Raw genomic sequence first — 15,340 nt, forward strand, 5'->3', positions numbered from 1 at the left:
GATGCGTGAAACTCGTTTTATTTGGTAACTTCAGATGACACTGAGCAAACTTTTTTTTTTAATTAATTTTTTTTTGTTTTTTGCTTTTGTGATATATTAAATACAAGAATACAGTGATGTAAGGAAATGTAACCTCCCCCTGAACTCATTCTTTCATTCCACATCCAGCCCTCCTTCCTCTCAGAGGACTGTGCATGTTGTGTTACTCATTGTAGGTGCACCCTGCATCTGTATCTAGTTCCGGTCATTGATAGGGTGAGCAGTGGTCTGGTTTCGATGAACTGTTGACTCTGCTGCCAGTGGCACACACAATATCTTGCAAAGCTCCATTATCAGTGTTTGCTGAGGAAAGGCTCTTCCTTGGAGCGCTTCCTTCTGCAGCTGAACTTGTAGGTAATTCTGGAACACGGGAACATGGCAAGAGGAACGCCCTGTACAGGCGATAGTGGTGTGGAGCAACAGAACCCAGAGAAGATTGATGTAAATACTGCCATGGTTTTAAATCATTAAACTAGGGTCCTTCAGAGGAATTTCACAGATGGATATACAATACAAGCCCGATCATGCACTGTTGTACCATCTTGCTACATGAAGCAGGATCCTATTTTAATGATCTAAACCAGCCGTGTCCAATCATGGTCCTGGAAGACCTTTCCACTCCAGGGTTGGAACAAAGACCAGGACTGGAAGAGCCAGCTGATCTGAACACTGGCGGAATTCAGATGTGCTTCTGTGTAGACAAACTGAATGGACTCCCCAGGTCAGCATTGCTGCCTGCAGCCTTCAGCAGGGTATTGCACAGATCCCAGAAGCTAAATGAGATTAAGGCTGTTAGCCTATGTGTTTAGTTTAATAAGGTGTACACTGGAAATGCTGCCAGTTACCTTACATCTCTGTTAGACATGTAACTCTACCTGTGCATAAGATCATGTGATGTACCTACTTTTAAAATCCCCAAATTGAGTTCTAATACGAGCCAGCGTGTCTGTATATCAGGCCTGTCATCTTGGGAATGCATTGTCTTCACCCATAAAAAACAGCCTCTTCAATACCTTTTTAAATCACTCCTCTGTATCTATTTTCAATCTGGCCAGGGTTGTGAATGATACAAACACTGACTCTGGCCAGGGTTGTGAATGCTGTAAACACTGACTCTGACCAGGGTTGTGAATGCTGTAAACACTGACTCTGACCAGGGTTGTGAATGCTGTAAACACTGACTCTGACCAGGGTCGTGCCCATTGGATTGTTTTTGTTTTGTTAAGCTTTTACTTTGTTTTGACTGCTTGACCGTTTTTAGGATTGTTTTGTCCTGTGTGAATGATTCGCCTCTTTTTGACTGATTTTTTTTTTATCAAGCTGTTTCTTGTCCTCTTCTCTTGCCAGGACCCCCATGAAAATGAGATCTCAGGAGTTCTATCCCAGTTAAATAAATACATTTGAATTTGAATTAGACGGATGGTTGATCTCAGTCCACCCTAAAATGACCAATTGGTTTTACAGCTTATATTTAAGTATACAGCAATGTGTGCTAATGCTAATGCAACACCAATCCAGCGTTCCACTACAGCTTGTAACACATGTGAAGACCCTTCAGTACAGACCTCTATGCACTTGAAGAGTTAAACCCTTCCATGGCTTTGCAGTTACTGTTTTATTATAAAGTCAGAGTCCAGGTGCTTCAGAGTGTTTACATGGGGCTGGCACCAGAGATGGAGGCTGCAGCCTCAGTGAGACACTCAGGTAGTGTTAATGCAGTCTGGTACAATAAACTTGAGCAGCACTGCAGTAAAACTGGGAGTGGTGTAAATATGTCAGGACTAGTTTATTAAAAGACTTTATATTCAAAATACACTCCTTAGCCAATAAAACAGAGTGGAATTTATACTGACCTCCAGTGCCCTTTTATGACTGACTGACACTGTATTTTTATTACTCATTAATTAAAAAAAAACAAAAAAAACTCAAACCTAGATACATTATAAAATAAGTACTGTTTATCTACTTCCAGTTCGTTTCTAAAAGGTTTTTACATGGTTCATTTGAGAGAAAAAATAAATAAATAAAACTTTCTAGTTTTTGCAGTGCTGTGTGGCAAAGCCAACATTCTAATGGCAAACTTGGCAAGTGTAGGAAAGCCTGGCTCTCCGGTAGGTGTAGACAAGGTTAATTTCCTCTATAGTCAAGCTCTTCCATGGGAGTGAGATGGCACAGGGGGCTAATTCACTAGCATGCTGTGCTGTTCCTCCTTGAGGGACTGGGTTTGAATCCAGTTGATCCCTTCCTTTATTTCCAAAGGTGTTAATTGACCTCATAGTCAGTGTGGAACATGGCTTTCCTGTGGGAGCAGGTGGCGCAGTGGACTAATACCCTGGCCTTATCTCCCTGAAGACGGTGGTTTAAGTCTAGCTCCTAGAGGTGACTAATGGTGTTGGTTGTGTTTCCACAGCTGGAGGAGGAAAGGACATGCCCCGTGGATGAGGGTCTGTTCCCCCCCAAGGCAGGAGGGTGGAAGGTGAGGGTACTTTAAAAAGAGATTCTTTCTGTGTGCGCAAGCAATAAGAGATTAACTCAATTATTGACTCAACACACACAGCTCACCCAACTACTGTGAAGCAGAGCCACGCCTCTTTGCTGCTATTTTGTTATATACTGTCACGTACACACGTTTGTTAAAAAGAAAAAGCCCTGATTTCAGGGGGATTCTAGATTAGAAAATGACTGTGTCTCTGCTGTTTTTGGAAAAATCATAAAAACCAATGTGTATTTTTAAGGAGTATGTTTGTATTGTATTTTGTATTAATCCATGTTCATATCAATAGAGAAGCTATACACCTGATGCCTCCTACACCGTGTGTTCGGTTGTCTGCGCTGAAGTTTGATCTTACCCGCCCCAGTGATATTGTAGTACCGGTGAAGTGAACCCTTTCGATCAGGATTTGTTGGAGATGTTTGTTTTGCGCTGCTTCTTATGAGCCTGGCCAATGGCAGCGAGCGCTCGTAAACTCATGTGTTAAGATCATCGTTCATATGCGTTTAGTGGGGTTTGGATCAAATCCCAAATCCCGTCTCCGGTGGCAACCCCTTGGGTTTTTTCTTTCCTTTAAATAAGTAAACCAGGAAAGCAGTCAGGCAGTCCCGGCTTCCTCTTTTCAGATCCCTGCGTAGGCAGAGCGAGAGGGTAGCAGGATTGCACACAGCACGGTGTCGGTGAGTGAGCGGCTCACAATGAAATAGCATTAATGAAGTGATTTACTCCCGTGGATATATTTTATTTATGTTTATGCAATTTGCATTTTATACATGTATCATTATTATTTGCTTTAAGTTATGTCTTTTTTGCAGCATACCCCGACAGACCAGCCAAGGGTGATGATATCCCAACAGATTGTTTTGTAGTTGCCTGCCGTACCTGTTTTGTATTCTCTACTGTAGGCTGTGAGTGTGTGTGAGTGTGTGTGTGTGGGGGGGGGGTTATAACTTTTACTGTAATTAGCTCTTTGCAAACCCAACAGGTCTCGTTCTTTTATTTTAGCTGAAGACTCCCTTTTTTGCTTAGAATATTTGACCCGTTTTCGTCCTCCACGCTGTTTACTCCCGTCGCTTGTTCTCTTTATTCAGAGCGATATAAAATCTCATTTAAAGAGTTCGTCGTTTTCAGGTTAAGGTTCGGGTTTGGGTTTATTGGTTTGCTGTCAGTAAGGCAGTAAGGGCTTGTTAGCGTGCTTATGGATGTGTAAATAATCTTGATCTGTTTGTATCGGGAGCATCTTCTGGACTGATTGAAATCGCAATCAAGCGCATTGGTTTTTCATGGCTGAGCCGGTGCCAGTGTGTAAACCGGGTCTGTCTAGTACGGACACACCAAAGAAGAAACCTCGATATGTCAGTTTTACGGGGGGTATTTTTTTTATTAAGATTGAATCCACTTTAAAATATTTTGTTTATTTAATGTAAATGAATCGCTGTGCAAAGTGTATAGTTTCATCTTGGTCTGCTCACTGTAATTAATGTGCAGTAGTTTGTTTTGTCCACTAGGGGCACTGTACATGTGGGTTAACTGCTGTTAACTTTTTAAAATGAAGTGCCTGCGATTGGAGCATGCTGTAGACTGTGAACTTTCCACACGGTTAGATGATGTTTGATGCCCTGCTGACTCTCTGCTTCACCAAGGCAACCGTTCTGCATCCCATAGAGTAAACAAGGGCAGGGTTGACACATGAGGTGTGACATCACCTCCCTGTTTGCAAAGCTCTGCAGCAAGCACAGGCCTGCAGAATAATTCAAATGACTTTTTTTCACTTGCCCTAAGCACACTGAGTGTGTGTGTGTGTTTGAGTCCAGTTGCGTGTGTGTGTGTGTGTGTGTGTGTGTGTGTGTGTGTGTGTGTGTGTGTGTGTGTGTGTGTGTGTGTCTGTGTATTGGTAATGGAATCTGTGAGTACAGGTCAATCTGCTCATTCCTCTCCCACCCAAACCCACAGGACCGTTGTATTGCTTCCGTGTCCTATTGTGAGGCTAGCCAAGAAAATGATGTCATTCCTGACGAGCAAACCTAGCAACAGTACCTGAACAAACAGTGTGCAATCCAAAAGTGCAACCACGCTACTGTACAAACACTGCACACATATCCATCCATCCAGTGGTGACAGCGAGTGGATCTTCATGCAATTACTCATATAGTGGATGACAAATTGCTGTTACCGGAGTTCAGAATCTCCATTTGCTTCCGCAGACGTGTGTACTGTAGACTTCTTATTCCAGCTGATCACTAGAGACACTGGGGCTCTTGTTTATATTGGACAGCTGAACTGAAGGAAAGCTATGTTTAAGCAAGTTTAATAACATTTCAATGCTAAACCATTAACATTGTAGATTGTAGAGGCAAGGTTGGCATGAGAGGTGCGGGCAGTAGCCTAGACCAGGCTTCCCAAAGGGAATGCCACTGCTCCGTCTGCGGCTTCCTGCAGATGGGATCCATTGCAGGAATGTGTCCAGGTTTCATCCAGTCTAATGACCGGTTTGACAATCCGCTTCTCATTGTAGCAGGTCTGTTAGGAAGGGAGGCTGGCTCTGTGGCTCTTTGGATATACTGTAGCAATGGAACGCTCTTCTAAAAGCTTACCGCAGGATCTTTGCAGTTTTACCATGCTTCTAGAATCGTTTACCCTGGCTTTCCATGTAGATTAATATGCTTTACCGTTCCTCGCTGTCCCTTACAATGCTTCCCTATGTTTTCGCATGTTTTCACTATGCTTTATTACACTTTGCTCTGCATTTAGTATGAGGATGCTTTTATAAGGTTGGACTAGGAGCCTGACTGACATAAAAAAAAAAAAATACGATTTAAGAATTCTTGTAAAGGCGTGACGTTCGGTAGCTGTTTAATACAGATGAAGACACTGGCCAAAACAATCGCTCACTTGAACTATCGTGGGAAAGAACCGGCTCAGATTTCTCACATTTCTATGACTGCTTGGCACTCGGTTGAGGTGTGATTTCTGAGTGGTTGGTAGGCATGACATCACAGTGAAATCTCTAGAATACAAGTCTGAAAACAAACCTCCCCATCAATCACGCACGCACACACACGCACAGGGAAATGATTCTGCTGGTTTTGGCTCCATGTTTTCTGATCTTCTTTGTTCTCTGAAACAATGCACACAGTTTGCCAAGATTGAGGTGCAGGAGTGAGGCGGCAAGCTTACGACAGGAGCGTTAAGCAAATTAAAATACCTGACCTGATCTCGAGGGCTAAAACTGAGGAGTTTATTTTTGTATTTGCACTGTGGGTTGACTATAATAAAATGAATAATAAACTAATAATACAGTCATTCAGTCAAGGGGTTCTGATGACATGATGAACTACAAGAGCAAAGTCACTTGAACCCTGGGATGAAATTGCAACCTTTTTGTGGTTTGTTTTTTTTACTTGTTCAAATAAGTGGTATTTCACAAGCTGTCAAATCCCCTGTCCGTTCTCTTGATAACACAGTCAGGTGCTTTTAAACAAATCACACTGCTTCCATTAGTCCTATCCCAATTCCCTGAAAATATCAGAGAGCATGTAATCCTCTGTTTAACCCTTAGCAGCCTACATGGGATAAGTGCAATACCTGTGCTGTGCTGAGAGCAATGAGACCCCAGAGAGTCCTGAGCAGTGATATGGATTGTGGACAGCGGCTGAGTGAAAGGTGATTCCCAGTGCCTCGGTCCCTTACTGAACATTGTGCCAAGCTGGCTGCTTGGCAGATAGAAGTGAGACTCAAGGTGGTAATGGAAAGAAACCTCAGTCCTCTAATCGATCCTGGCACATAACAAAGAGCTGTTTCGTTTGAACCGCAACCTGGGAAAGCTGACACGTGCGTTTTAATGCTCCTGTTTGAAATGCATGTAATAGTGTGGCAGCGTTATTCAGGGTTTGTCCAAGTCAGCCATACTGTATATAAAGGGCAGCTCTGGCAATTTCCTCAAAAAGACATTTCTGTGGGTTGCTTTATTGCTGCATGGACTTCCTCATATAAACATACGTGTATGACCCTGCTAAAGGCTACATTAATAATGTGTTGTCATTTTTAAAAGCCAATATCTTTCCTTATCATACAGCAGTCGCAATGAGGGATACAAATAACTATTCAGCAAGTTGACAAAGCCCCTGGTGGCTTGGTCCTGATAACAGCTGTCCCGCCCACGCTAGTGTCCCAGACTGCAAGCAGCGGTAAGGCCAGCTATCCCCGAGACACCCCTCTGGCACAGTGCTGCGTTTCAGGGTTGTCGTGGTGACCGCGGCCTGTTGAGTCAGTCAATGTTTTTATAGCCTTCTTACGCAGATAGTAAAGAACTCAAAGAGAACAACAGTCTCATACCGGATAATGGATCATACCGCGCTGCAGTAGCTGACACTGCAGAACTGCTAGAAGAAACTTTGTGAACGTTGAGATCAGTGGTTCTCAGTTCTGACCCACGAGATCCATTCCGGTCCTGAACTAGTTCATTGTGTTAGAACCTGCTTGGAGTAAAAACCAGGTCTGGACTGGATTGGATCCTGGCTGTCAGAATTGCGCACTGAGGCTGTAGGCACGTCCCAATTAAGGTGTTATTGTTTATCTTCCTCTGTTAAAATTTTATTAGAAGTTCTGGGCAGACATTGCGAAGAATTAGTGAACAGAATGCTTGTCTGTAACTATGAAGCTGTCCGTGGTAGGGTGTGGATGAATACTAAAAGAAACTAGTGAACAATTATTTGAGTAAAGTATTCTGGAGAGAGAGGAGGGTGATGATCACAATGCTGCTGGCTCCTGCATCGTCCAGAGCATGGATTGAAAGTGGAAAGAATTAGTTAGCAGCCCAGCTGCTATCAGTGAGAACACAGCGGAGGGATTGGGAGAGGGAGAGGGAGAGGGAGATGGATTGGGAGAGTATCCTGGCTTATTGGGTCCAGTAGACTCAATACTTTATTGATAACTAGACTTCCAGAGAGGAAGCAGCATTCATTACCAAAACATATTGCTGTAATTCAGTGGTCTGGTTAATGCAATCTGGCACAAACAGAGCCTTCTAATAGCATTTCCAACGAGAGCGTAATTAAATTGACCACAAACTCGCTCGCCATTTGTTTAGATTAGTTTGCTTATTACTGCAAATGAGCTTCACAGAAATCCACTCAAGACCCTTTTTACACTTGAATTTGCCTCACTACAGTTTGCTGTCATATTAAATTCGTAGGATTCATGTGCCTCTCAATACAAGTTGAATTTGCTGGCTCCAATGTGCCGGACTGAATTTACTCTTTTTTGTGTCTTTATTGAATCCATTGTCTGCAGCATTCTTTGAGTGAAAGTTTTTATATGGTGTAGGTTAAGTTTGGGGGGAAACGTCAGATTGATAAATGCTGTATTTAAAAATATTTTATCTTGTGTTGGATTTTTGGCTGTATAAACTTGGCTAGACTCACAATAACATAGTTTCCTGTACGAGTCATTCCATCCCACTCAGACACACCGACTCACTGACACACACACACACACACACACACACACACACACACACACACACACACACACACACACACACACACACACACACACACACACACACACACACACACACACACACACACACACACACACACACACACTCTCAAGATTCCATTGATTACCAGCAAGGCTAAATTTCCAACTGCGTTCTCATGGTTCAACAGAACACTACAAATGAAATGAAAAGGGTGCTGTCCTCAATAAAGCCTGTTCTTCAATACAGTGAAATGCTGATGCCCCATGATGGATATCATACGTGTACATGCGCTCACAGGGATGCACACGCTAACAGGCAGCACACGCACATTATAATCACCTCCCCAAGACAGACCTGACACAGAAAGAGTGAATGAGAAATACACTCTCAGCTTGCTTCAAGGTAGCCAAGAACACTTCTAAACACACACACACACACACACACACACACACACACACACACACACACACTCTCTTTTCTGTCTGTAGTAATGCCAGAGGTATTTGCCTGGTCTCCCCCCCCCCCTCTCTTGCCCTTTCTCTCCTGGCTCCTATTCTTTTGCTGGATATCCTAAAATGGTCTGAATGGCTTCTAGGCGGATTTGAAGGTTTCATCTTGGGAGGGGATGGGAGGGTGTATTAATACCCCTCCCCTGGAAGGGTCAGCCACCACACTGCCCAGAGCCTAATCAGCTGAGGGCTGGACAGTTGCTCGCTCTCTCTGTTTCTCTTTGTCACACAGCTCTGCGTCAGCAATGGCTAATCAGAGGCACTCAGGTAAGCAAGTGGCAGTTAATATTTGTTACAGCTTGTGGCTTACATGAAGCCGAGTGACTCAGGGCTGGCTTGTGGTTTACATGAAGCTGAGTAAAATCTCTGGATTGGATTGTAAATCATGTTTTTTATTTTTGTAAATTGTAGCAATTATCAGGGTTGAGGTAAAAATGTGCTCGCTAAGCTTGTTACCATGTTGTATGTACTATACTGTATTGAATTAGCTGGATCTGAGATCCCTCGTACTGAGTTCTCTTGTATTGAATTAGCTGGCTCTTAGATCCCTCGTACTGTGCTCTATATTATATTGAATTAGCTGGCTCTCAGATCCCCAGTATTGTTCTCTATATTATATTGAATTAGCTGGCTCTCAGATCCCCAGTATTGTTCTCTATATTATATTGAATTAGCTGGCTCTCAGATCCCCAGTATTGTTCTCTATATTATATTGAATTAGCTGGCTCTCAGATCCCCAGTACTGAGTCTCTATATACTGTATTGAATTAGCTGGCTCTCAGATCCCCAGTATTGTTCTGTATATTATATTGAATTAGCTGGCTCTCAGATCCCCAGTGCTGAATTCTCTTGTATTGAATCTGCTGGCTCTCAGATCCCCAGTGCTGAATTCTCTTGTATTGAATCTGCTGGCTCTCAGATCCCCAGTGCTGAATTCTCTTGTATGGAATGTGCTGGCTCTCAGATCCCCAGTGCTGAATTCTCTTGTATGGAATGTGCTGGCTCTCAGATTCCCAGTGCTGAGTTCTCTTGTATGGAATGTGCTGGCTCTCAGATCCTCAGTACTAAGTTCTCTTGTATTGAATTTGCTGGCTCTCAGATCCCCAGTGCTGAGTTCTCTATGCTATACTCAATTGAATTTCTTGGCTCTGTGTTGTCAATTCTCTGTATTTGTCTCTGGCACTTCTAGATCCCCTCTAAAGCCTGCGTGGCATTTAATACTCTTCAGTGTTGACATGGTGGCAGATGGGCACTTCACAGCAGAATCCTGACACTGTCTGCACCCCAGTGCTACGGTTTGGATAACTAATACTGGACTAATACAAGTGATCCGTATTGCACAGCTGTAGTCATTATTACTCGAGAATTCATAGTTTGACATTGAAATCATTCCCTGGATTCAGGGCTGGATGGGAACAGGTCATCCAAAAGCTTTTCCAGTAGAATGGGAAGAATCTGATCTGACGGGGTCTAACACACTTGCCCACAACCTGGGTGTGGGTTAAGCTTCTGTGCAGAGCAGCAACTCTGAATGACAAGCCATGCATAGACCAGTGTCATTCCACTTCATTCACAGTCAAGTTTTCAGCACGACGCCGCAGGGTCAGCTTGCATGCGCTCCAGGCGTCACTGTGATCCGAGTTCGCTCGTTCTTTCTCTTACATGGTACCTTGAACACAGGGCACTCTGGGGCTGAAGCTTTGACACATGGAACTGCAGCCAATGCTGCTGTACGTGTCGCTGCTCAATGAGAAAGGCTGCAGTGTGCGAGGCTGGCTGGCTGGAACTTGGAATGCGCGTGGGTGAGGTTCTTTATTGGTTGAAAGGGACTGTGATTGATGATGATGATAATGATATGTTGGCGTTATGAAAAGGGTGATTTCTGTTTTCTATAAATACGATGAATCCCCCCCCCCCCTCCCCACTTGGAAACGTGTCATTAGAACCCTGTTCTGGACGGCTCAACGCTGATACCCTCTAATTTATTGCCATCTGGTTGTAATTACGTGGGCAGTTATAGCATCTGTTCATAATTATGTGTGCAGTTATAAGCTATGCATAAAGTTTTGCTGTGCTATGACCTAATGTTGTTCAGCTGCATTTAATTGGCATCAGGTAGACAGAAGAAAGAAGTCAGTTTGGAGCAGTGAAGCCACCTGCTGTCTCAAATTCTGCTTGATATTTTCTGGCTTCAATAGTGTCTTTTTAAAAGGCACCTCTTTTAATATCTTTTAAAATGCTGCACATCCAGCTCGTGTACGCTGAACAGACACGAGCCGAAGCGCTGGTCTGCTTGACTTCGTTTTCAAGGAACAAGCACGGATTTGCTGAGGAACTACAGGCTGGGAACATGTTATCAGAATTGTTGTTCCATCAGCGATTTTTATATGCCAACATCAGGTTAATTAAACAGGTTCAATGCAAAACAGGATTTTATAATTTCACAGGACTACAATAAAGAGAGAGGGGTTAGTGAGTACCCCCCCCCCCCCCCCCCGTCACATTCAAACCTGTTGGGGGAGTGGACAGTATAAAGTTGACATTCGCTAGACAACGTTACAGGCCTTGACCTGCACACTACCAGGGAGCTTTCAGAAAATAATTGTGCCATCGTTGACTCTCTTAGATTTCTTTACAAATGTCATTGCAAGACGCAGACAGATTATTTAGTACCAAGGCTCCACTGATGACAAATGGGGACATGATTTACAAACATAAGCATGTAAGGTGTGGGTGTGCTGGTCTTTTAATCAGCCTGGCTGGTAGTATAAACTGCACAACTGTTAAGAAATACGGGGAGATTCCCTGGAAAGAGATTCCCCAGCTCTGGGCTATCCAGAGCAGCCATTGAAGGACTGTGTGAGTCTCGTACTAGTGGAAAAGTTCCTCTCCCTCTTTTGATTGTTGCAAAGCTTTCTGTTTTAAGATCAGTACAGGCGTCTGTTGGGTGTGGTTTGCACTGGACCCATTTAAAACGGAGCAGCTTCACTCTGCAAGGTAGCGTCCGGCTGAGTTGAACTCTGGCGCCTCTCACTGGTGAAATGCTGGTACTGCAACTGCAGGATAAGGGGGAAACCTGAGGATGCATTACAATCCTAAGATCCACTTATAAGACCTATATAAACGTGGTATTTAAGGTTGGATGGTTATTAACACGCACAAACTGGGAAGCCCTGTAAGGTCATGTACTTTAATTCCCAAGTTTTGAATGTTATGTTTAACTTCCTCTGGCAAGTTTGAGGAAATCTATAAAGACATTCTGAAACCTACGGTAAGAATGTGACCCCTGTATAGCAGGTCTATATCTATGAAGCTGTGAATGGTCGAATATGTATGAATACTAGTAACGAGCTATTTGACACAAGCATTCTAGAGCGAGAGAGAGGGTGGTGATCACAGTGCTACTGTAGTGACTGTACTGTCGTTTCCATTGTTTTAACGCAGGTCCGCGCAGCTACGCCATCAACACCATGACGGACCGCTTCGACTGCCATTACTGTCACGACTCTCTGTACGGCAAGAAGTACATCAAGAAGGACGAGAAGCACAGCTGCCTGCGCTGCTTCGACAAGTTCTGCGCCAACACCTGCGCAGAATGCCGGCGCCCCATCGGATCAGACGCCAAGGTGAGGGGCAGGAGCCCAACAAACTGGCTCCTGTTAGGGTTCGGACATGCATTTAAAAACAATGTAGTAGTTATTATAAATCAAGGATATGTTCTTAAGCAACGATCAGGAGCCTTTTTGTAAAAACCACTAAAAGGTATTTCCTTTTTCAATAATTAAATGGAAGTTAATTAAGTGTAAAGCTTCTGATGCTTTGTGTGTTAAGAGTATGATAAAATAGGACCTCGTTTTACACAATTTCTCCCTCCTTTGCATCTATGTGTGGAATCAAATGATCCCCCAATCTTAATTGTGCAATACCTGGTAGGGCTCATTAATGCTGTGTTACGGCTGTCTCAATCAGTGCCCTGCTGTCTCTGCAGGAGCTGCACCATAAGAACCGGTACTGGCACGAGGACTGTTTCCGCTGCGCTAAGTGCTACAAGCCCCTGGGCAGCGAGCCCTTCTCCACCAAAGATGACAAGATCCTATGCAGCAAGTGCATCTCCCGGGAGGACTCGGCCCGCTGCCACGGCTGCTACAAACCCATTCTGCCAGGTACCATGCATGCAAGAGCATCCAGGTGCCATGTACTGAAGTGCTGGCTCCTGCTGTTGTGCTTCTATGTATTACCAGTGCTGACCCCTCTAGGTGTGCGTGTTGCTCATTTCTCAATATGTTGTTTTTTGTGTGTGTGCGCATGCAACTAGTGAAAGGACGAGTGTTGTACCTGATTGTTCAGAAAATGTTAATAACTGATATAAAAACACATGGTCTGTGCAGGAACTCAGAGCGTGGCGTACAAGGGCAACACCTGGCATGAGGAGTGCTTCACCTGCTTCCAGTGCAAGCTGCCCATCGGGTCGCAGAGCTTCCTGACCAAGGGAGAGGACATTTACTGTACCTCCTGCCACGAGAAGAAGTTTGCCAAGATCTGCGTCCACTGCAAGAAGGTAACAGTCTCCCCTCTCTCCTCTCCCAGCTGACAAACCTGGCTAGCTTCAGCTGGTAATCTGTGTTCGGGGCACCTCCATTTCAAACTGGACCGTGTAGGTACAGGGGTGTTCTCATCAACGGCTAGCAGTGTATTGCATTGGTCAGCGGCCTGAGAGAGAAAAGTTACACAGCAACAATTTGTAGTACAGGTACAGTGGCGCTAAACTAGAACCTAGCGCAGCAATTGAATGCGGTTTAAATGTAGTTCTGAGAGGGAGGGGGGCAGGTCAGGAGAGCAAGCAGCCCTGTTGTCTGAGCTTGTATGTGCTCATGTTTGTCGTTGCTCACAGGCCATTACTTCTGGTGGGGTCAGTTACCAGGACCAGCCCTGGCACTCACAGTGCTTCGTCTGCAACACCTGCAAGAAACCCCTGGCTGGGCAGCCCTTCACTGCCCACGAGGACAACCTGTACTGCGTGGACTGCTACAAGACCACCGTGGCCAAGAAGTGCTCCGGCTGCGAAAACCCCATCACCGGTGAGTCACTCTTCACTTAAGTGTTCCGTTTCCACTTCTGTGATTCAGGTCCAGACCTGACCTAGGAGTCCAAAACACCAGACCCCTTAAATCACATTACAAATACCCCACAGACTTTCTGTAGCTTTGAACCAAAATCCAAGTGATGGCCATGCCTGCGAGAGGCTACGTGATCTCAAGCACTGCAGTAGTTAAGGAATGACACTCCTTTAGCAATGCAAGATAATCGACCATGACCACAGTTACACATTCAAATGATTCATTATCTTGCAGAAAAGCCCAGTGTTACAATTTTGAGCTAAATTATTTTTATTGTGTTTTTAGGATGCTTAATACAAAACCCATTGCAGTTCCAAGAATAGAAGCTTAGCAGTCATTATCCCCAGCGATAGATGCTAGCTTAGAAACTGGAAATCCCCTCTTATCTTACTTCTGTTAGTTGTCCCAACTCTTGCGTAAGCGTTCATTGTAAAATATTGTGTGTGTGTGTGTGTGTGTGTGTGTGTGTGTGTGTGTGTGTGTATATATATATATATATATATATATATTTTTTTTTTTCCTCTTCATTTTCAAGGATTTGGGAAAGGGACCAATGTGGTGAATTACGAAGGACAATCGTGGCATGAGTACTGCTTCACCTGCAAGAAGTGCTCCCTCTCGCTGGCCAACAAGCGCTTTGTCATGCACAGTGAAGCCATCTACTGCCCGGACTGCGCCAAGAAGCTGTAAACAGCACCGTCAAGCAACAGGGGTACAGGCTCGTACACATTGAGGGGGAGAAGAAACTATTTGAATTCTTTTAGATTGGAAACAAGTTTAGTATAGTGGGCCTGTATTGTAATTCAAGTTGCACTAGCACGCTTCTGGCATAATTATAGTTAGATGGGCACCTGCATTACTAGAATTGAGTCAGCTGCAGATGTAATGCAAACCAAAAGCATCAGCAATCAAGCGGCAGTGTTAAAGTGATGGCCCACGATGCAGGTTTTAAATTTGATTTTTTACTGCTTCCTCTCCAAGAAATCAGCATTTAACTATTGAAGTAATTCACCTTTTCAGACTTTGTAAGCATGCATGGTAACCAATTACTTTGTGGCTCTTTGCTAAGGGTCTGAGTTGCATTGATGATTAATAGCCTTTTTCTGGAATGCTTGTGCTCCTAGACAGTAGTGTGGATTTTCTCGAAAGCAGCATTAATAAAGCTTTAAGCATTTTGAAGGGCGATTATGAGTCACTTAGATAATAGTAAGCAAATACTTTATATAAGCACATGTATTACCTAACATGTAAGGATACAAATATATATCATTTTTTGTTCTTCTGCATCTCAAGATAATGTCTGCTGCTGTGTATTTTATTTTTTTTTAAATGGCCAAGTGTTCATGTATAGCTTTGCCAGCTACTAAAAAAAAGCAGTTTCCAGGCCGCTTCGCAGAAGTTAGTGGAACATAGTTGTTATGCAGATAACCAAAGTATGAAATGCACTGCTGGAGCACCAACACCTTGAGCTTGTACAACATATTAAATATATGGAAACGCCTAACGCAGCCAACAGTAATCTTATAATAGGGCAGCTGAGCATGATGAAGCATTGTGTCAATACTCTAACCACACAAAATGATGAATTGCTGTAATCATGAATATTGGAAATGAGTAACATTACATTTTCCAATGAAATGGCAATTAAATGCAAGAATAAACTGGGTGAAAATGATGAACATGCTTCTGTGTATTTATTTAC

At 43.7% G+C, this 15,340-nt stretch overlaps 1 protein-coding gene across 2 annotated transcripts; it reads left to right on the forward strand.

The window, feature by feature from the left end:
* The first annotated feature begins 3,103 nt into the window (after nucleotides 1-3,103).
* Nucleotides 3,104-15,313, forward strand: LOC121295916 (four and a half LIM domains protein 1-like). 2 transcript variants are annotated; one of them, XM_041221044.1, is made up of 6 exons: nucleotides 3,104-3,210; nucleotides 11,966-12,147; nucleotides 12,510-12,684; nucleotides 12,910-13,079; nucleotides 13,413-13,599; nucleotides 14,174-15,313. In XM_041221044.1, the coding sequence occupies exons 2-6, from the start codon at nucleotides 11,992-11,994 to the stop codon at nucleotides 14,326-14,328; spliced, it is 843 nt and encodes a 280-aa protein (XP_041076978.1). In that variant the 5' UTR covers nucleotides 3,104-3,210; nucleotides 11,966-11,991; the 3' UTR covers nucleotides 14,329-15,313. The 2 variants fall into 2 exon arrangements, with proteins under 2 accessions (XP_041076978.1, XP_041076977.1); XM_041221043.1 differs by lacking the exon at nucleotides 3,104-3,210 and adding an exon at nucleotides 8,671-8,788.
* The last annotated feature ends 27 nt before the right edge of the window (nucleotides 15,314-15,340 follow it).

The sequence above is a fragment of the Polyodon spathula genome, chromosome 20, assembly GCF_017654505.1.
Source record: "Polyodon spathula isolate WHYD16114869_AA chromosome 20, ASM1765450v1, whole genome shotgun sequence".
Lineage (NCBI taxonomy): Eukaryota > Metazoa > Chordata > Actinopteri > Acipenseriformes > Polyodontidae > Polyodon > Polyodon spathula.

Coding starts and splice junctions, on each gene's coding strand:
- LOC121295916 (XM_041221043.1), top strand. CDS start 8,767: ATGGCTAATCAGAGGCACTCAG. Junction 13,080..13,412: donor TCTGCGTCCACTGCAAGAAG/GTAACAGTCTCC, acceptor CGTTGCTCACAG/GCCATTACTTCTGGTGGGGT. Junction 13,600..14,173: donor CTGCGAAAACCCCATCACCG/GTGAGTCACTCT, acceptor TTCATTTTCAAG/GATTTGGGAAAGGGACCAAT.